The 21,354-nt window shown below is 35.7% G+C and overlaps 3 protein-coding genes across 4 annotated transcripts in view; 1 reads left to right on the top strand and 2 right to left on the bottom strand.

The window, feature by feature from the left end:
• Positions 1-21,354, top strand: part of LOC139142665 (zinc finger-containing ubiquitin peptidase 1-like) — a 470,199-nt gene that overhangs the window by 74,457 nt on the left and 374,388 nt on the right. The window lies entirely within an intron of this gene.
• LOC139142666 (protein eva-1 homolog C-like) overlaps positions 1-21,354 on the bottom strand; it is a 66,263-nt gene that overhangs the window by 19,992 nt on the left and 24,917 nt on the right. Inside the window, exons 2-4 of one of the 2 annotated variants that reach the window (XM_070712718.1) lie at positions 6,947-7,131; positions 3,307-3,521; positions 356-479 (exon numbers count right to left, since the gene is read on the bottom strand). In XM_070712718.1, coding sequence (XP_070568819.1) covers positions 356-479; positions 3,307-3,521; positions 6,947-6,965 — 358 coding nt within the window. In that variant the 5' untranslated portion in view covers positions 6,966-7,131. The remainder of the gene's footprint in view (positions 1-355; positions 480-3,306; positions 3,522-6,946; positions 7,132-21,354) is intronic. The other variant, XM_070712717.1, reaches the window with a different exon arrangement.
• Positions 1-21,354, bottom strand: part of LOC139142671 (protein disulfide-isomerase 1-like) — a 272,131-nt gene that overhangs the window by 246,727 nt on the left and 4,050 nt on the right. The gene's annotated exons all lie outside the window — the stretch shown is intronic.

Raw genomic sequence — 21,354 nt, 5'->3', positions numbered from 1 at the left:
CATTACCAGCTGAAAGACTACAAGTATGTTCAGTAGATGTACAAAGTTGGTTACATTTTTGCAATTACTGTGACAGTATTCAAGTTTTAACCCTGGAAAGTCATCCACATTTTTACCAGAAGGTTTTGTGCTATATTATAGCAGTAATATGACATTGGCTTCACAAGAACAATCAAAAGGGCAAAAATTATAGCATACTTATTCATGGACTATGAGGACAGTAAAAGTATTATATACCCCTGAAACAGTATATTGAGAACAAAACTTAAATTTCTGTACTAATATTGAGTATTTCAAATTTTGTGGAAATCTAGAGACATCATCCCCTAGCGGGTCTCTAAGGATGGATACTTACTTGGTCTGCATTTATAAGTAACTTCTAAATATTTTCGACGGAGAGGGCAAGGGTCAGGTCCGAATAAATTATTATTAACTTCTATTTTGCACCGCTTCTTATCCTGGCATCGATCCATCACCACCTGAAAAAACAAAAAGAAAAAACTTTGGAATTATTTCTCTGTTTGCTCTTGAATTATCCACTTGATTGTAGGCTTTTTGTAAAAGCTATTCATAGCATACTCTCGTGTTCTCATTATCTGTAACATGAGCCAAACAATTCGGATGTGATCGTTTGGTTCAGCAGATTATTGCATTCTAAGGTTTGCCACAGCACGTGTTGGCATCAGGATTTATTGAAATCAGAAGCCATCACTGAGTGGTATCCACTTGAAAATTGCATTCATTTTCGTCATAGGTTTTGCTGCGTACTTGGCCGATTGCAGATTCTGATCACTGCTATACACCAACACTGTGGCAAGGAGATGAGCTTTGTGCAATTAGTTGTAGCGTTACATACATTTCTTTTTAAATGCCAAAACCTGCTCTGATATAACAACCTATCACTATCACATCCAAGAGAATCAGATATTAAACATTATATAAACACTTTGTCAATATCAGTGAATTTTGTGATGTCCTAGCTCTCACCAGATATTACTCAAAATGTGTCTGTTTATCCAGTATCGCTACCCTCGATGTTTTCTATTGTAGATTCTACAAAGTCACTGGCATTGCCAAAACTATAGTAATAGTAATAATGTACCCCCTCCTAACCAATAATGAACTCAAACAAACTTTGTACTCCATAATTGTACTTGGCTTTATATTGTGCACAGTTCCCTTGCATCCATGGGCCTGGAAATGTACATTATTGCTTAAAATAATTATTAATATACATGTATAATATTTGCAAAGAATAATAATTATGATTATATAATGCTCAATGTCCTAAATAATTATGCAAAATATATTAATGAGCATCCTTAAGGTATGCAAATCAACTTATATAATGAGGCATTTAATATCAATGGAGAATATCCACCGGCCTGAGATTGAGCACTGTATGATTGTGGTAGGGATTTGATGATAAGAATGTGTAGTATGATTGTGGTTTTTGTTGGTATTCAATAAATTATAGAGTTAGTATATATCTTGACTGTTGTAAGAGAGACAAATCTGCTGATAATTGACCTTTCACATATCAGGAAAGAAAATTCTACTGCACACATCAACTCAGCTACAGTTTCAAGCTATGTTGATTAGAGAATGATGAATGTTCTATGTAACATCATGCTCAATCTGTGGGTTGCCCAGTGCAGCTGCTGGATTGTTAGAATGTCATTCCTGTAGATGCTATGACAATTTAGTCATTTTAAAAATCATTCTATCCCTGTGAGAGGGTTTGAAGATGCAGGTATGTGGCATCAACAATGAAGATATTAAAACAACGAGTTTTCAGAAAATGTGACATGATCTCCATGATCTCTTTAAAATCTATTTTAGGTCAACTTTTTAGATTGCTATGTTGGTATTTATGCTCAGATTGACCATATATATATATATAATATATATATATATATATATATATATATATATATATATTATATATATATATATATATATATATATATATATATATATATATATATATAGTCCAATCTTGGCTTTGAAATCACTGAATGAAAATCTAAATAAGTTAAATCTGCATCAACAAGTCTGTTGCATGGGTCTGTTAGAGACAAACCATGAAGTAGTCAAAACCAAGGTCAAGGCCATGGGAAGTAAAAACAAACTGAGGTTTATATCATTTAGGAATAAAGATGTTTGAAGTAAATTTTCGTGTGGTTATAGTAACTATGATAGCTAGGTTCTTCTTACTAATATCTAACACTGTCATATTGCTAAGAAGGAAAACCTAAACAGATTTTTTTTTCAAATTAAAATCATTACCCAGTCTTCAGATAATAAAATTATTATTTTGTTAAATACCTTATAGTCATGTACAAACACTTTCTGAAACCGCTCTGTGGAATACAAGTTTTGCATTGACCAGTTACGTGCAGAAAAACATTGTTTTCTCTAAGTATCAGTAGTTAATATGAGAAAATACGGAAACGATTTATTTCTTGTTTATTCTCAAGTTACTTGGTCTACATGAAAGACAAGACAGACATGGTGGTAGGGTGACTTTGAGGACTCCATTCACTCATCTTATGTGTCAGTATGGTTTATAAAACTGGCCTGACCGGAAAACGTAACTTTTCAATTTGCCATAAATCTTACACTTGTTAGGCACTCAGTGTGCATATGGATGGAGTACTCTGAAAGTGTAAAAATGTGATTGAACTATAAAGCAATGGAATGTTTTCAGTCACACATAACATTTTCCCCATCTGTCAAACTAATACAGGGGATTCTTCATTCTACAATTTAGATATCGATGTCATTCATACTCTGTGTTTACTCTGCCACTCTCAAATTCGTAAAATTACTAATTTTTTAGATGATTTACTAATTTTTTTCATTGTTGATTCGTAAATATACGAATGCAAGGAAGCAGCTAGTTGATTGAGAGCTGAAGGCCCCCAAACCTCAAAATAGTTCTGTCTATAAGCACATGTTGTACTTAATTTGAATTTGATTGAATGATATTCCGTATTGGAACGGTTAAGTTTACTTATAAATTTCAAAATTTACGAAAAGTTTCAATACCCAATTCGTAAATTTACTAAAAAATATCAGAAGCCAGAGGAAACACAGATACTTGTCAGCAAATTTAACGCTGCAAAATTGTAGACAAATTTATTGTAATTTGAGTTGATTTTAATGCATAACTTGCAAATATGATCAATATACAGCAACCACTGAAGTAATTGAAATGCCAGTGTAAGCCTGAGTTCATTATTGGCCATATTGTTTGTTCCTTTTATATTAAAATTTTCAAATCACCATGGCAACAAAACTCACCTTGTAGGTATCCGATGCAAGACAAGCTGTTGAGTCATCATATGGTGATTTGGAAGGACTCCACCTGACCGGACACATTTCCACTCCGTGAGATTTAAAGCGCCCATATTGAGCCATCTGAATTGTGATTGCAGTTTCCTGAGGGCATTTCAGAGACAAAAGCTCACCATCGCAGGCCAATACAATCTTGGTTTGTAGCATCTTAAAAAGCATCCCTGAAAAAAGGAAAGAAATGTGTTTGATTTAACAAGAAATATGACATTGTGACACGGTTTGCATGCGGTTGATGGATGAGTTGGTTTGAACAATCTTTAAGTCTTTCAAACTAGTTTGTGATACATCAACCGCAAAAAACCTCTGGCCCAATTTCAGAAAAACAACAGATGGCTAATGGCCAAACAGGCGTCTCTTTGTCTGTTCTCAAACTATAATCTACACTCAAAGGAAGAAAAGAGATTTGTTTTGTTTGTCTTGGACTTACAGCCTGTCGACTCTCCGTGTGAGTTCTGTGTATTAAACTGATCCACTGGAGATTTCAACTCAAAACTGCGCCGTAATTTGACTCTGTGTTCCCGAACAACTCTGTTTTATAATTTTACAATGCATTCAATACATCCTGGCATTGATTTGACAAATGTGACTTCTGTAAATGTCGGTTTCGTCATTTAATTATTTTGACAGGCGACTGTCAGATAACCTGTTTCTGCGCGTCCGCCTTCATTGAACAAACTTCCATTTCACACAGAGAGGCCCTGTTTATGAAAACTTTAACAAAACTTGTGTATCTCTGAATGTTAAACAGGCATGAAGATGTACACTATTCTAATAGTAGCCTGATTTATAATAATATATTATTACTATACTTAGTACATGATAAGCTGCTGGCTCAGTGATGTATAAAAACATTGTATGATCTTGTCATCATCTTCTATCATTTTGCACATATTTCACTTCTATTTGCAAATGGTACAACATAAATGTTTTTTTTTTCAAAACCATGCAATGATATTTTCAGTAGGACATTAATCCTGTCAATGCAGTCTTACATTGTGTTGCCACACTTCTAACATTTATAACCCTAATATTCATCATCTGCAGGTTGCTGGTGATATCATACATTGTCATATTGGCCTCCAGAAAACATTGAACATGTCAGTTTGATTCTCTTAACCATGTTTTATTCCTGTCAACTTCACTATACTCTTCCCCCCCCCCCCAATTATGATTCAGCACTGTAAGAGCACTATCCAATCAAGAATACTAAGCCCTGTATTATGATCACAATAAATTGTAACAAATACACAACACTACCCTGTTCTTTCAACGGCCCCCACCTGGCCCAGCGCCACCAACCCCTAGGCCACACCACTTTGTAAGAATTCAAGTCCTGCAGCTACAACCAGATTGGGAGAACAAAGGCAAAACCAAAATCCTTACTGCCAAAAAACATAAACATTCTGGGTATCAAGGGCTCAAAGAACTGTAACCACTGCTCTGAGAGTTCATTTCAGGTCACCCCCTAGCCATGCCACACACTCCACTGTAAAACATGCGAGCTACACTCATTGGCAGGACGTGTGTGTTCAAATATCGGCAGTAATTGCTGCCAGGTCTCTGAGGGGTTAGTGAGATCATAATTGAATAAGCAAACACAAAACAAAACCCATACCCTGGATGTAAAAAAGAAAACTTCCCTTTTACATCAGTAAGAGTATATCTGACTACTCTTTGGGGATTCTGTTACGCAGTACTATAGATACCAGGCCAAGGAATTCCAACCAAGTCTGGTGTAAATAACTTCAAACATTTGCAAGCCTCCACATGACAGACCTGGATGTTGTAACCACTGTATAATGATATGTTATCACGTTATACGCAAAGTTTTGAAGAATTATCACACAGGAAAAGATAATTTTTCGATAAATATCACACTTGCTCAGTTGATTTGAAAAGTCTATGATAATTTTGCTATTGTCACAATATCAGAGTAATGTGTGTCCCCGCAATAAACTATAATTGAGTACAGAGATATCAGTTTGTAAGTTGTTGATAGTGGGTTATCAAACAAGCACATACTAAACCATTGTGTATCTACAGTTACAAGATATGTTTGCAAAAAATAGAAATTCAAAGTTGTTAACACAAATGTCAATTTCTAAATTTACCTAGTTTAAAGTTTAAAAGTTTATCAAGTTCAATCTAACTAGGTGTTCAACATATTAACTGATGGGCTAAAACTTTTCTAATAACCTTTAAAACACTCTCTGGGAAAATATTCAAAGTTTGAAACTTATTTTTAATTTTATCATAATAAATACTGGATTTGATAAACCCCATGTACAGTGCTATTACACTCTTGACGGGTTAAAGGTTCCATCTTTAGACACATTTCAATTTATTTTTGCTTCCTTTGAGACATTATTCAGATTTATTTTTCCTTAACAAGGATGGTGTGCTTATTATTGAACTGACTGACGCATGCCTCAGGTCATCTGTCATTGCTCAGCCTATACTCACTTCAGTGATCTATGCTGCACCAGAAAGCTGATGTACACACACCCAGTTTAAGGATGTATATATGTACATTGTGCTAATATACTGATTCATTCATTGGCTAGTGGATGTGGAATTGCCAATATTTTCACAAAACTTCCTGTCTCTATTCGTGATTTCTCAATCTATTTATGACTTTTTGAATTTTCTGTTCACCCAAATGTCAGCATTGCTGAGTAAATGTTCTCGCTACAGTGCATTTGTAATCATACATTTTAGGCACATGCTAGGGTGATACTAAGACTTTCAGAAACTGCTGTTGCGTGGAAAAAATTGGAGAAATCCCAATCTCTCTTACCACCACAGCGACCAACGCCAGAATTTAATCCAGCTATTAAACTGCAATGTGTAAGCTATTCAATAGACACCCGATACCGCAAGTTTAAATAAGTCCGCTATGTTCATTTCCAACCAATTACACAAACAAATATTGAATGGAATGTGTCCTGTGGTATTTATTTTTTGCTTAAGACTTGTGACCCTGGATGACCTTTGACCTGTGGATTTGCCACACAATCATCCTACCTGACATCATTGATAATCTTAAATGTCAATACACGTACAGCCTACTTGTAGTAATTCGATATTTAACATTCTGTATGTGTGTGTGTACCTGAATGCCCCACTAGTGCCATTGTACAAATGAGTACATGTGTGATATTTTTTACTAAATTGTTTATCTTAAATAAAATATTGAGATTGTAGCAATAATATTTGGATTTTGACTGACTGCATATTCATTTTGTTGCATGCGCAGCACATATCTATTAAAGTACATATCTTTATTTATGATGAACTTTCTTTGTGCGGAAAATATGTAAAAACATAGCGTCAATTCACTGCCATAGGACTCTGATATGTCATGGGCTGGTGTTATGCAAAATATAAGCTACACCCACAAACTTTTTAAAATTTGTTACGCAATCCTGTCCCGTAAAATTCTTCCAGAATTAACAGGGTATTCACAGGATTGTTCTATTTTTGGGATTTCACAGAAATAACAGTGGTAAAACTTTTTGAAAAAATATTTCAGAATGTTTGAAATTTGTGACAGGAAGCTGGCAAATTCAGGAATTAGAATTAGTACAGTGGAAATTCCATGTCATTGGAGCTGGAGTATTTGCGTCTTTGTAATCTTCAGATTCACAACAAGTAGCTTAGGTATGACTCATTCAGATCTGATGTCACGGAAGCCATGCTGTACAAATGTGAGCTTTTCACTGTTCCCATGAGTCAACAGCACACCCTTCATCAAACGGCTGACACAGTTCACTGAAATACAAACACGAAACCTCAACAATCTACAATTCATTCTTCAATGGTGCAATATCATTCTAATACACAACAGTTGATAATTGACGTAAGCACACTGAAAGCTCCAAACGTCAAAGAAGCCACAAAGTGTGATAAACTAGAGTGTAAATAATGTTTTATTTCTTAATTTTGAGAAAGTCGCTGTTTTTTTCTCTTTCCTTTATATTTTTTGCTATGTTCATGCAAAAAGAAATTGAACCCTCATAATTCGTAACATGGTATTTGTTGAATGTTAGCCTTCATTACTTTGCAGCAATTTCTCAGTTGCCTGTCACTTTGAGAAAAGCCATTCATTCATTGACAGTACATCATAGCACACTACTGGAATAACACTTGAATTTATTTTGCCACTACTCTGTGTCCACAATCAATCCAATAACAACTGCAGGTATTGGCCAGATTGCCCTCTAAATTCCTCATCTTCAAGATGCTGAGCAAACAACTTGTCAAATGACACAAATTGAAAAGTTCAAAGACCGAGATTTATTTTCCCCTTTACCATTTTTTCCAGTAGCATGACATGTGAACACTGTTTCTAAGGAAGTATCGGATACCACAAGACAGGACAGGTCTCCTTTAAGGATCACTGTCAATGAATCAAACACTAACCCACTTGAAAAAACATTCCGTTCTTAAGTTGTGGTTTCTACACACTTTATTGTAAAGCACAGCTTTTGTGTAAAGTGTCTCAGACTGGACTGAAAAATTCACAGAGTATAGCTTGAAAACTCCACAGATCGTACCTGCCCCTGCTTCTGGCTATTTGGTCCTCAGGTTTTCAAAACAATGTTCAAAACTTTCACCAAAATTTTTTTTGCTGCACACTTCTTAACTACATAGCTATCGGCTTCTCTGTGGACAATGACCAAACTTTATGACGGCAGCTCATATTCTCAGTTGTGAACGCAAAATGCAGGGAGAAGTACACTACTTCAAAAGTGAATTGAGTGACAAGTGGAAGAATGAAACCCTTGAATTCACATCGATGAGGAAAATCAAATGAAGCGTACCTTGGTATTAGGACTAACCAACGCCTTTGAAATCTAACCGGTACAGTGACCAAAAGGCGAACCGCGGTGAAATCCAATTAGCAATGTGCACAGAGCTCAGGGACAGACCATTTCATTTTAAGGGGAGTTTTCACTTAATCTGTATATTTTAATAATTATTCTCAATAGTTTATGCGAAAAAGCCACAAACTAAATCAGTCAATGAGGACACAAATATGTTACAGTAATTTACCTCAACATCAGGACCCAAGTTTATTTTCAAGATTTGTCCCTTTTCCCCCGGAACAGGTATAGACATTAAATCCCAAAGGGACAAATGCTACAGGTAAATGACCCTTTGCATGGGAGACAAGGCATCGTGTCGTTAAGTCTATGAAGAATTTGCACATCAGTGAAAAATCAATGCTTTAGTTTATATGCTTAAATGCTCAGACCCAAGCACAGACACCGACAAAGTAACACAAACACTCTCCCCACAATGGTCAGGATTTTGAACCCGTGCAATTGATTGTAATCTCATCGCATTTCCGGAATTTCGATGTACAGGAATTTGGCAACTTTTGAGCCAATTTTGACCCTTTCAGCTTGAAAAAACGTCCAAATTGTTGGTGTGACTTTTCAATCGGAAAAACTGAACAACTTGATCTCTCTGTCAATGGTTGTAAGCAAAGTATATGTGGATTTCATCTCCTGGCAAAATAGAGTTTGTCAACGCTAAAGTTTGCAGTCCTGATATGTATAAAAACAATAACCCTGGGGTTTGATGAAAATCAATGCAAAGACAAAAATTATTGGATCTCATGAGGTTGCCAGTGTGTACAGGGAAGATATTTTGCATTGAAAACAGAGGACACACCACTGAGTGTATTGCATATGTTTGATATTCCAGAGGTAACTCATTTATTCATTAATTTAATTATTTGTTTATTTATCTATTTGTTATTTATTTATTTATTCATTCATGTTAGGTTTCAATTTTATCATTTCTATCCTTTTCACAGAACACTTTATTTTTATAATCCATATTTCAGAATGCTGTATATGCCAACAGTTTCTAAAACCTACACTAATTCCATTGTTATAAAAATGACTGTGTTTTGTAGGGAAACTGTCAACATACAGGCATGTTATGCCACAGCAAACTTACAGAGGAATATATACTGATACATAAAAGTCAAGTTTTTGCACATATTGTTTCTCCCAGGCTTACAGAGTTAAATGTGAAAACTTAATTACAAGTGATAAAATTTTATTCATAAAAAAGAGTTTGAACAAGAAGCAAAGGACTGCATTTAGAATGACACTGCCCATAAATTTTAGAAGACTCCGTCAATAAAATTTGAAACGGCTGTTTTTCTCTGTGCTACTATCCTCTCGGGAAAGCATGGATTTCTGATTTTCAAAAGAATCAGGCAAGCAGAGTCTGTATTCCAGGTTTTCAAAATAACACCATGCAACTTGAAAAATAGGGGGAAAATAAACAGATTAGGAGCCAGGACTTTTTATTTTTTGTGAAAATCTGACCCTTGGGTATATCTTTGTAACAAAGACATGACTCTTAGCGTAATCATCTTAAAGATGTCAAATTTTTCAAGTAGGTCTTTGAGAAGAATATGAATGCAGTCTATTGGACAGGGAATTTCACATTCCACACCTTGTTTATCATCTATCATCAGTGCAGCTACAATGTCACTTTTTTTAAACAAAGGAGTATTTGCCTTGAAAGAGAATTTATTTAATTGTTTGTATTTGCTTAGTGGTGAGCAAGAAACCTCAATATCAGTGGGCCGTCCCATTTCATTGCTTTAGTGATGGGCTTAGGGGCATTCTCAATAACAGCATACAACAATTTACAGGTATCTGCTAAAATTCATTGTATTCTCTGACAATTTTACCAACAATTCCTTTTAAATATTATATATAAACGCTTTTCTAAGGTCTGACAAAATCATTTGGTACATATGAAAATGTGAAGGAACCAAATGGTTTTACCCTTTCACTGCCATAGTTTTGCCCAAACCCATGTTATCATCGGTGAATGTCGACCTGTTTACAGGGCATTGGGGGTGAGCAGGTTTAAGTTCTATCTTTTTGTTCTTTCTTCTCAGATTTTGACAGTTTTGGAGGATATTCATATTGCATTCATTGCTTGTGAACTCTATTCATAACATCACCTTAACAGTACACTTGCTGACAATATTCTTCAACTACAATGGTCTGACAATTTAAGAATATGATTAAATTCAAACATCATTGGAAAGTATACAGTCTGTGAATTTTATCATCTTTTGATGATATTGCATTAATTTTAAGAACTCATGGTGAAAATTAATGGAAAATTCTGCTACATTATGAAAACTTCAAAAAACCAAAGAAAAGCAACAGTACAGTACTACCAATATTTATTGCTATAATGTTTATGTCCAAGAGCATAGACCACTTTTCACTATAAAATGAGAGATTTTAATTGCTTTGATGCACAGTCCCTCCATCCATGTTTAACATGTCATGCTGTACAAGAAATCAAAATCTGAAAGACTTTACAGAAGTACCTGAGCAAATTTCAGACAGCACCATTTTATTCACTTTGGAGAAGACCCCTCTTTCACCCCGGCAACAAAAGTTGTCAGGTTGCATAACATATCATGCCCTTGGATGACTCAGTTTACTATTAACGTTCACAGTCTCCAGTGAATTGGACTCCAGGTGATTTCAATTCACACCCATAATCCTTAACCTCGTTTTTTTTTACAAAACTATTCCATCAAAACATTTCTTTCAGGGATGATTTCTGGTACAAAAAGTCTCGGAATGTTTCATGATAGGACGCACATTTTTTTTTTTTTGAAGTTGTTCTTAAGGGGGATCTGACAGACAGTGGAAGGGAATGTTTTTGTCAAATACCATGGCAACTGTTATCTGTGTTTTGAACCACAAACAAAAACTTTTCATCCAATGAGGAAGCAAACAGCAATTTAAATGAAGAGGTACGGTGAAATTATGCCTCCAATTGCTTGAAATATCCCCCAATGACGAAAAACAGCTCTTAGTCTGTTTTGAGATCTAGTTGTTTCCGTGAACTAAAGAACAATAGTTGTGTTGCGAATTTGTTCAGACTTCAAGATAGAATATCTGCCGGGTATGAGAGTAAAAAAAGTACACCCTTTGGGCAAATTGGTCAATATACATTCATGAGTACTGAAGTGAATCGTGAAGAGTGAGTTTGGTTTCTTAATTTATTTCCTTGTTTTGTTTTGTTTCCAAGTCTTCAGGACATATTGCAACAGAAACTGTTGGCGCATTTATGAGACAGACGATAAAGCGATGGATGACATTGATGAGACAATTCTGTTGTCTTTTCCAGCAACTGTCAATATTGACACAAAGTAGTTATCTCTATGAATATTATCAAGATAAGTATCATGGGTTTAACAATGTCAAACTTCTGTAAGGAGTCAGTAGCTGCAACTTTAATGATTTTTTGTTCACTGCATTTGTTTTGAATGTCTACCGCAAGTTCTTGTCTTACACCCCACAGTATGTCAAATCACGTTATGTTAAGCTTGGCAACGCATCGCAGTCGATGCATGCATGGAATGCACTGTTATTATCTTTTCAAAACAAAATATATCAAGAAATCTACTTTCAAATTTGTGAACTGATGAACATTAATACAGAATTAGTTCATCCCTTGATGGAAATTTGATGAAAGAGAGGAGTTTGGGTAAATATTAAAACTGCCATAAATGTTTTGACTTTTGAAGAGAAACTCTGATATGTAATTGCACCCATGATTGGTCGAAACACTACTGTATCAATATTTGCGACCAATGAAAAAGTCAAACACGGTGCACAACTAAGAATTCACATCAATGATAAATAAAAGGCCAATGTTTACAACAGAACTGCAAAATTGAAAGTTTTCATATACGGATACAAATGAAGTTCAATACAGCATGAAACTTGCCAAAATCATGACAAGTACATGTACAATACCCTTGAACCAAAAAAGTTGTGTTCTTGTCCACCAGAAATGTTTGACATAGTTCTGGATTGTTTAACATTTGTTTTGACATAATTGCTACTCAGAATGAATAAAGTGGTGTGCCAGGAGCCATTACAAGTGTTCTTACGTAAGACAGTCGAAGGACAAAGGATCACTGGACACTTTAAAAGGAAATCTCCAACCACCAAAATAGACGCAGTTCGACAGGTGTCAAGACTCACTTTCTTTAATTTTCTCTCTCAATTGCATGGCACAATTCATTACTACTGGCCTTCTGTTTACATTTCAGCTTACAATGTTATTGTGTGTACACTGCACTGTGCAATTCAAAACCTAGCACCAATCAAGATGCATCACAAGTTCAGTTGTACGCTGTCATTTATCAATGCCAGCGGAAGGGAAAGGCACAGAACTGCATTTGACTTTCGAACAAAAAGTTTGCTTTGCAGTTTATTTAGTAGAAATCAAATTAGAGTCGCAACCGTAAATCATAAACTCCCATTTTTAAATCTTCTTTCTGAAAATGACAGGGCCAGGTAACAAAGCTGCTCATGCAAAAAGCTGATAGCAAGCACTTTCAGATGGGAACGCAATATTTTTTACATCCATATGTTGTGTAATGGTCAGGTGGGCAGATTTCCTCATTAGTGGATGGAGAAATTTCATTCCACTTCTCAGCAGGCAATTTGATGAAGGCACAATGGATGAACAGAGGGTATGATTTAATTCTTTCAGGAGTTTGCTGATGGGAAGGGGAGAAGCATACGGCAAAGACATGCCAGTGGGAACTTTTGTAGCGAGAAGTGTTTGTGCTGTGAAAGGGTAATTGGGGAGATTTCCTGATTGGAAGAGGGGAAATGGGCGGCAGAGAAATTTCAAATTACAGTGGCTTGACCATTATGATGATTTTACTTTCACTGTTGATGTCTATAGGAGTAAACAAAACATTCAATAACATAGTTTTGATACATCATCTGAGTGTACCTGAAAACCTACAGTTTCACCAACATGTCCGTGTAACTTTGACAAAATTAAATAGTGGCTCCACCATATATACATTGTGAGATCATCTGTTTTGTTTCTTTATTTATTTATTTGTTGGTTTCTTTGTTTGTAAATTCAGTGAATGATGTAAAATGCGTGCGTTAGTCTGGCACTACCATGAACCTTGGATCGACAGACATTGATTTGATAAAAAGGCAATGAACCATTGTTTGTACCATTGCAAAAAGTCTATCTCATCCAAACAGCATTTTGATTCCATCTAAAAAATATAAACTTAGAGCACTTTACGCCACATTTTATAACATATGAAGTTTACACAATAGTCATATTACGTAGTTACAGTTTTTCATCCTCAAAATCTGAGAAGACTGCAACTGGCCAACCAGAATGATCCACGCAACTTATGAATATTCATCAGCTAGGTGTGCCATCACTGCAGGATTGCATATGAGAAGGGGGAAAACGGTATATCCAGCCCAGGACTGAAATCACATTGTGTGGTAATACTACACTGGTAGATTTACAGTCAAGGCAGAATTCATCTAGGCACCTCAAGGACAGTTTTGTGGATTCTTATAGTTGATTCTTTGCTTGTCCATAGACCTTTCTCTTGGCTCTATGGCTAGTCCAGTTACTCATTTTGAAATTTGTACAGTAAATTTATTTGTTCATCCTCTTGTTTTTGTGAAAATAAACACTTTGTATTTCAGCTTCTGTCCACAGAGGTTTAATATACTAATTACTGCTACTCTTTATGCAAAATGTCACTAAAATGGCAATCAACTTGATTCTTTTTTGCAACACTTTGCATGATACCACTCCCTGAATTGTACTCTCATTTTCTTTCACAAAACAAAAAAATGCAACTGATCAAAAGTACTACTTTTGTGTTGTGTAAGACTTCAGCTGATTTTCAAAATGGTCTATGGAGCGGAGACAGATTTTGTGATCTGATACTTGAAGGAGACTGTAAAATCAGACTTCACACTATTAGACTGACAATGATTAACTCAAGCTGTTTTCTGAAGGTCAAAATCCACAGAGCCAAGGGACTTGCATGTTTCTGTTTGTTTTTTTTTGGTCAATATTTGTTTACTTTATTTACCCTAATGATCTGCTGTAGTTTGTTTATCGTTTTTCATTATTTCTTTGTATCGATTGTGAATCCACTGTGCCTTCTGGGGCAGAAGGACTATTTCAGTTAATTCTTTGCTCCCTTTTCCACCAAATTGTGACAAATGACAGGGAAATGGGTTTAAATACTCAATAAAAGTCACAACTTTGAGAAGTCATTTGCACATTTGTTCATCTTTCATAAGAAATAGCACACATTGCTTAGTAACCATCAGTAACAGAACCCTGGACCACAGTACCTCTATCACAGAGGGACCGTGCCAGCGCCTGGACTCATTTGTCTAAACAATGCAACTGAAATATGAGTGTTTCTAGGAAAAAAAAAAGCCAACTCGAAGCATTTTTTTTCACTTTTTCAAAAAATATCAACCATATTCTCTAACTTTACTGTATTTATGAGTCTCAGCAAAAAAAAAGAAAGATTTGAAAAAATTTCCTAAGATCCACCTACCGTAATTATCGGAAGCATTTCACCACTAACTCACACGTTTTTTGATTTGGCCTAAGTTCTGGTGTAGAAATTCTTTGCATATCATGAATTAATGCATATCAGCACAGTACATGTATTTCACATCCATTACTAGTTTTAAGGGATTTATCGAAGTCTTTTATATATATTTATATTTTAAATATACTTCATCATGTGCATTTTGTTGGCAAATACTTTGTTGGCAACAATGCAGATGCACAATAAATGAATTTGAAAACTTGTTTGTTTTGACAATAAAATAATCAAAGTATTACAATCCCATATGTAGATCTGAGTTCTGATTCTTGATGTGGAAGTTCTTTGGAATAATCCTGCAATCATTTCACATGCAAGGATAGAGATCTGTTTATCTGTGCAAGGTATTCTTGCTAAAAAGTGGCGTATAACTTGCTTATTGTGTGCTAAATGGCCATGCAGGTGATAGTTGGGTACTTCTCAATGCATCTCAGAGTGATAATGTCATGTGCTTCATTAAGCATCAACAAAACCACTTACCATGATCCCCTGGGCTTAACTGTGTTGATAGCAAAGAATAGGCAAAATATCAATACACCTATAGCCCCCCAGAACATCCCTGTAGTACAATGGTCCTGTTGTCATCCATGGTAGTGTAAAGACAATACCATATGAGCTGGGGGAGAAACAGGTGGCTGAAAGAATGGAGCATTCCTGTGGCTAGTAGTGTGGAAACAATATGTGCCACATGAACTGTGAAGAACACTTTGTATTCTGGCAGTGGTGAGTTCACATGAGATATAGAATCACACTGGTAAATGTGTATGAAAACTTTGTGGTGAATCCTTTGTTATCTTTTGCTCAATAAATTATAAGAACGTTAAACAGTTTGGAAATCAATTCAATTCAATGTCAGCATGTTCGAATGTTTCATAGATAAATTCTGCAAATTCTAACTGACACGTATCAAGACAGCTTTCACAGGTGTATCCACAAGCTTTCATGGATGACAATATTTTTGACTGAAAAGACTAAAACCCAACATGCTAATATTGAACAAGACTTCCAATTTCTGAAATTTTAAAAGTAGGCGTGGTCCACTAAACTTAGATTACAAAACTCAATTCTCCAGTTTTGATATTTTCAACTCAGTTTTTGTAAAGATGTTTCCTGAAATTCAAGATGATGTTCAAGGTTTGTAGTGGACCATTACAGCCTCTTCAATCATTCACTGCCTGCCCTTAATCCAATGTTGTCCATTATATTGCTGTTGTTTTTTCTTTTTCAAGAGTGCGAAGAGATAGCTTTCTCTAAAACGATAGAGCCGTGAACCATTAGCAATTAATGATGACCAAAATTCCTATCGATTGCCACACAGTGTAATTACAGCAGCTCCATGGATCCTCATCAAAGAGTTGGATGACGCAAAAAGCACTAAGACCAGGGCTTAGCGGTGTCACTGTAAATTGGACTTAATGAATCCCTATTGAGTAATTAATGATGGACTATGCAGATTAAGATCTACTAATTAGTGAAGGAGAAGTGGACGTCCATGGGGAATTACAGTCTCTGTCCTTGATTTACATATCCTAAGATGAGAGATTAGCCGTGACTGGTCATTTCTGGAACCTTTGAGTGTGTGTGGTAACTCAATGAGAGGTGATATGGAAGAGGTAGATTGGAAAATCTTGGAAGTTGTGAAAAGTCCCTTCATACGGATAAAATTCCAAAACCATTGGCATGCAAGAAGATGCGAAGATTAATCATGTCAGGGAAACTCAATTTTCAAATTCTACTCCAATACCATACTGATTCACTGCTTGAATTTCAAAGGACTTACAACTAACAGAGGACTTCAAGAGCTGGAACAAAGTATGAAGTATAGAATCGTGAAAGCAGGTTGTGTGATATCTGATATTATGAATGGGATGCACACTTGACCTACCGCACTGCAACAATGTACAACATTAATTGCAATTGGGCTAGTGTTTCATCTTGTAAGTGGTATTGCCATCCATTTACATCCTTCGGTCACTCAAACAACCATAGACTTCAAATGATGACCTTCAACTTGACCTACATATTGACAGCTTCCTAGCTTACTTTGGGAAGAATTCTGTCACACTGTTTGCTCCATCCAATATTTCTGCTTGTAAACATCAACAACAATATTGTTTGTACTGACAGGAGGAAAAGTGTTATGCCATTTATGTTTGCAGCTTGCAATTGTGTAGTTTTTGATAATTCTGTCCTCCCCAAGGCACAGAGTGCTTTACCCATTGTCATATGATAATTTTCATTGACACGAGAAATATCTTGAATTTTATTTCAACTGCTGTCAAAACGAAATACAGAAAAGTGATGGGATTACACATTTGAAATTATCTCACGCATTCCCCCCTTTCTTGTAGTCTTATGGTCCACCCTGAATATACTGGACTCTTAATTGCAGAACTACTTATAGATTCTCAGGGACATAATTCCTAATTTAAGTTACACCATCATGCTGGTAAGAACTGCTTAAAAATTAAAAAGGGCAGTTTTTCTCTCTGGAAAATGACAATACAACTGTATGTTTTGCTGTGAGAATCATAGCATACGTGAGCCACTATGATTGTACAAGAGCTGTTTGTGCAATCACCAGCAAATCCAACTAGCTGTCAAATTGTCAATGAGATAAAACAGAGAAGAGTAAATTAACGGCCAAATACAGGGCTGAATTTGGTGAATACGCCAGAGGTGTCACCGACAATGGCTAAATTGGCAGCGTTAATACAAAATCAATGTCCAGTGGCCCAGTAAATTAGGACACACATCATGCTTGACAAGGTTTGTACAATGAGCAAATCAAGGCACTGTGGCAACTTGAGATGCAGTGGTAGCGATTGGTTCAATCAACGGAACAAGATGGATTGACCACACGGTATATATTCTCTTAGGGGCCAATTTGCTTTCCCAGTTCTTCGTCAGGTTTCAAAAAATTGGCTCCGTCAAGTGGAAATACTCAGATTATATGAACAAGTTACAGAAAGTTAACCTTTCCTGACGAAAGTCATGTTCAAAGGCAGTGCGGGATTTGTAAATTTACATTTTCCTCAAGTTCATGCTCAGTGCTGATGCTTGGACATCAAATGAGGTCAAAAGCCTACCGGTATACACCATATGACCTTGGGTCAGAGTTTTTGTTCTAAATTTCATTCAACAAAAAAATCAAACATTACACATTGCACTTGAACTTCAACTCCCAAATGCTACTGAAGTTGCTCATGCATCACCGTAATGACTGTAACTCAAGCTTGGAATCTGTGATTAAGAAACCTTGAAATTGAAGAAGGCATTCCCACTTGGAAACATTCCAACCGTCACCAAACTTCTGTATGTCTTTATAACTCTACACTATAGCTTCTCAAGCAAGGGAGGATAGAGTTCTCAGTGTTGAGAATCCAGTCCAGGAATCCATGCAGTACTCAGTAGCATCCATTGTACAATATTCAAGTACATTTTTGTATTTATGGATGGATTTTGGAAGATTTGGAAACACTTAAACTTCATTGTCCTGTGTTTCCTTATTTAAGATATACACAGCCAATGTATGAAGAACCTTTTTCAAACCTACACTGGAGCTCTGTGGCCAAAAAACGTCACAGCTAGTCCATCTAAAACACCTATGAGCTCAGAATGAAATGTAAGTCTGCATTGTGCTAGTTAGGAAAAAGGCAAAATTATTATAATTCTTTGAAGGTAGTCATTATACTATATGCTAATATATTCATGTAGTAGCCCTCGGTGTCCTTCTATACAATATGTAGTACATTATACTACAGTCGTTTTAACAACATGCAATCTTGCACATTCCAATTTTTCTTTCCGTTTGTCATCATTATTTTTTGATTGAATAGATCTGTTCCTTAGTAATACAGCACTTCACAAAACACGCTGAAATTTTGGGATGCTGGGATCCCAGTCAGTAACATTGGAAGGGGGACCAAAGAATGGAATAAACTTTAATGTTATTGCACTCATAGCAGATACCAATTTGACAACCCCAACCCCTACCCAAATCATTGCATTTTCTTTTGGACAAATCCATGAAAGCTTGTGACATTAATTCTGTTACACATGAATGACCTTCATGCTAATATTCCTACTGGCAAACATATGTTGGTAATTTCCAAATATCTTTGTCTCTAGACAAAACCAATCAACATAAACACTTTTGTTTTATTTTCTCACATTTCATGTTTGTACAACATGTATGACATTGCTTGCATGCATGCAGTGGGCTTTGCTTCCAATTTCAAGGACATTTTAATATTCTTTATCTTCTGAGAAGGATTAAAAAGAACATTTTCAATGTAATTACTTGTATGATGATAATCATATTTCTGCCAGGGAATTTTATTTGTCAGCTTTCTTGTAAGGGACCGTCTCAGATTGTCACAGAAGTTCAAGAAACAAAATTCCTTCGTTTAGATCAAAACCCCCTCCCCCTCCCCCTAAACGAAACTTCAAAAGTGCGAAATGTTCATGTCTGCCTGAGAGTACAATGTTGCATTTTGCTATAGCTACTAAAGACGTATTCCCCTTGCCACATTACAATTAAAGTAATCGATTAGATTTGAGATTTGAGTACTAACAGGGCATTTAACAGCATAAAAGTTTCATTTTATTTTACTTTCCCTTTTTGCATCTCTTGTGCTGTTCTTTGTCTTTGTGAACACGCAATTTGTACTTGGTAGGGTGGCAAATAAACAAGACACTTTGACAAGGGGGCCCAGGCATGTTCAATCATATTAACACGACTATGACCAGGTGCATAACAAGTGAGAATAAAGACATCTAGTGGTTAGAGCAGACGCTTATAAATAGCACATTTTAAAAAATGATACTTTTTGTCTTTGTTTAATTTGATGAATGAAAGGTTTAGGATACAATGTTACTATCGGTAAATTGTGTTTGGGGCACAGACGAGATGGAAACAGTTACAAATTTGTTGGCACCAGTGTGCAGTTTTTCTTTAATTTAAAATAAACACACGAAAACTTGTGATCACAAAATAAAAGTGCGAAAGTGAAGTTCACTAATTGAATGGAGGTCAAACCCCCTCCCCCCCTAAACGAATGAATTTCGCTTTTTGAACTTCTGCGACAATCTGAGACGGTCCTTAACTCTATCTCAAAGAAAGTTGAAAGGTATTATGCACCTAAACACAAAGTTGCAAACTTTTACTCAAACTTGCAACAACAAAACTTATTTACAATAATTGTTTAATACGATGAAGAACAAAAATTATGGGTCTGTGTTAAGTTTGAGATTGTGGAAACAAACTGCCTAAAATTAACTGACATTTGAAATTCAAAATTGGCAATAAATCATCCATTAACTTTACGGGGGAAAAACTGAATTTTTGATTTTCACAAAAATCAAGACACAGAAAACTGCATACATTCTACAATTTGTGAATCTACACTAGCAGTATCATAACTGTTCGGGAGGCTCATTCAACGTTAACCCTTTTATTACAATGGTTTGGCCCAAACCAATTGTCATCAATGATGACTGTAGACCTGTTTACAAGGAATTGGGGGTGAACGGGTTAAAAATCTTTCCAACTGAATCATTACCTGTACTTGACAAGTTTGATTTTTTTTCTGAAATACAGCAAAAGAAACTCCAAATTCCTTTGCATTGCAAGTCTTCTCAATGGTTTCTTTGTAATCCTGCTCTGTTTTATTGCTCTGTGACTTAATCTATCAAGAGTCTTACTTGGTGTATAATATTTCCATCCCTTCATATACCGGTATATTCCTTCAGTGATCACCCATACAATGTCATAAAATTCCATGGGAGATTTTCTTGTTCATGGAAATTTGCTCCCTGGCTCTGTTTTCTTTCAGGAACATCTTGGGAAAAATATTTTTGCTCTCTCATCAGAATTTCTGTTACGCTTCACAGATTTGATATTAGGTTAATTCCCTGTGGGAGGGTCTTATAACAAATTTAATTAGGGTCCATATACCACAGTTGAACGGTTCGATATTTTCAAAATTACTGAAATATTTACACAATGAGAGGATAATTATACGTTGTTGCTGACATGCGACTAGAATTAGAAAAGCATGCATGCTTATCACTTCAATTTTTTCAGGGTTATAGATAACACTGGGATAACAAATCAATAGCTGTACACATCTCAGAAAACAATTCCTGACTGTGTGTACTTTGCCAGCAGACTTTCACTGGATGCAGTGTGTATGCAGTGTAAGTGTTACCGTAAAAACCCTATTAATTCCACCACTCTATTAATTTGACCACCCTTTTTCTAAAAATGTAAATTTATTTTACCCTTATCAGTTTGACCACCGGCGGAAATTGGGACTTTGTCAATCTCTAATAATTCGACCAACTAGTCACGACAAACTTTTTGAACATTTCATTTTGGATAAAATACACGGAACAACACAATGTAGAGCACAGAATGTGTAAGTCGAGACTTCAGGAAAGTCACCTTTATATGCTTCAATCATCCAAGATGGTAAGCATATCACTTATGAGCTGTCAAAAAAGTTGAAATCCCAAAT

Source organism: Ptychodera flava, chromosome 10 (genome assembly GCF_041260155.1).
Source record: "Ptychodera flava strain L36383 chromosome 10, AS_Pfla_20210202, whole genome shotgun sequence".
NCBI lineage: Eukaryota > Metazoa > Hemichordata > Enteropneusta > Ptychoderidae > Ptychodera > Ptychodera flava.
The sequence above is the reverse complement of the archived record's forward strand: the minus strand, read 5'-3'. Positions and strand labels throughout refer to the sequence as shown.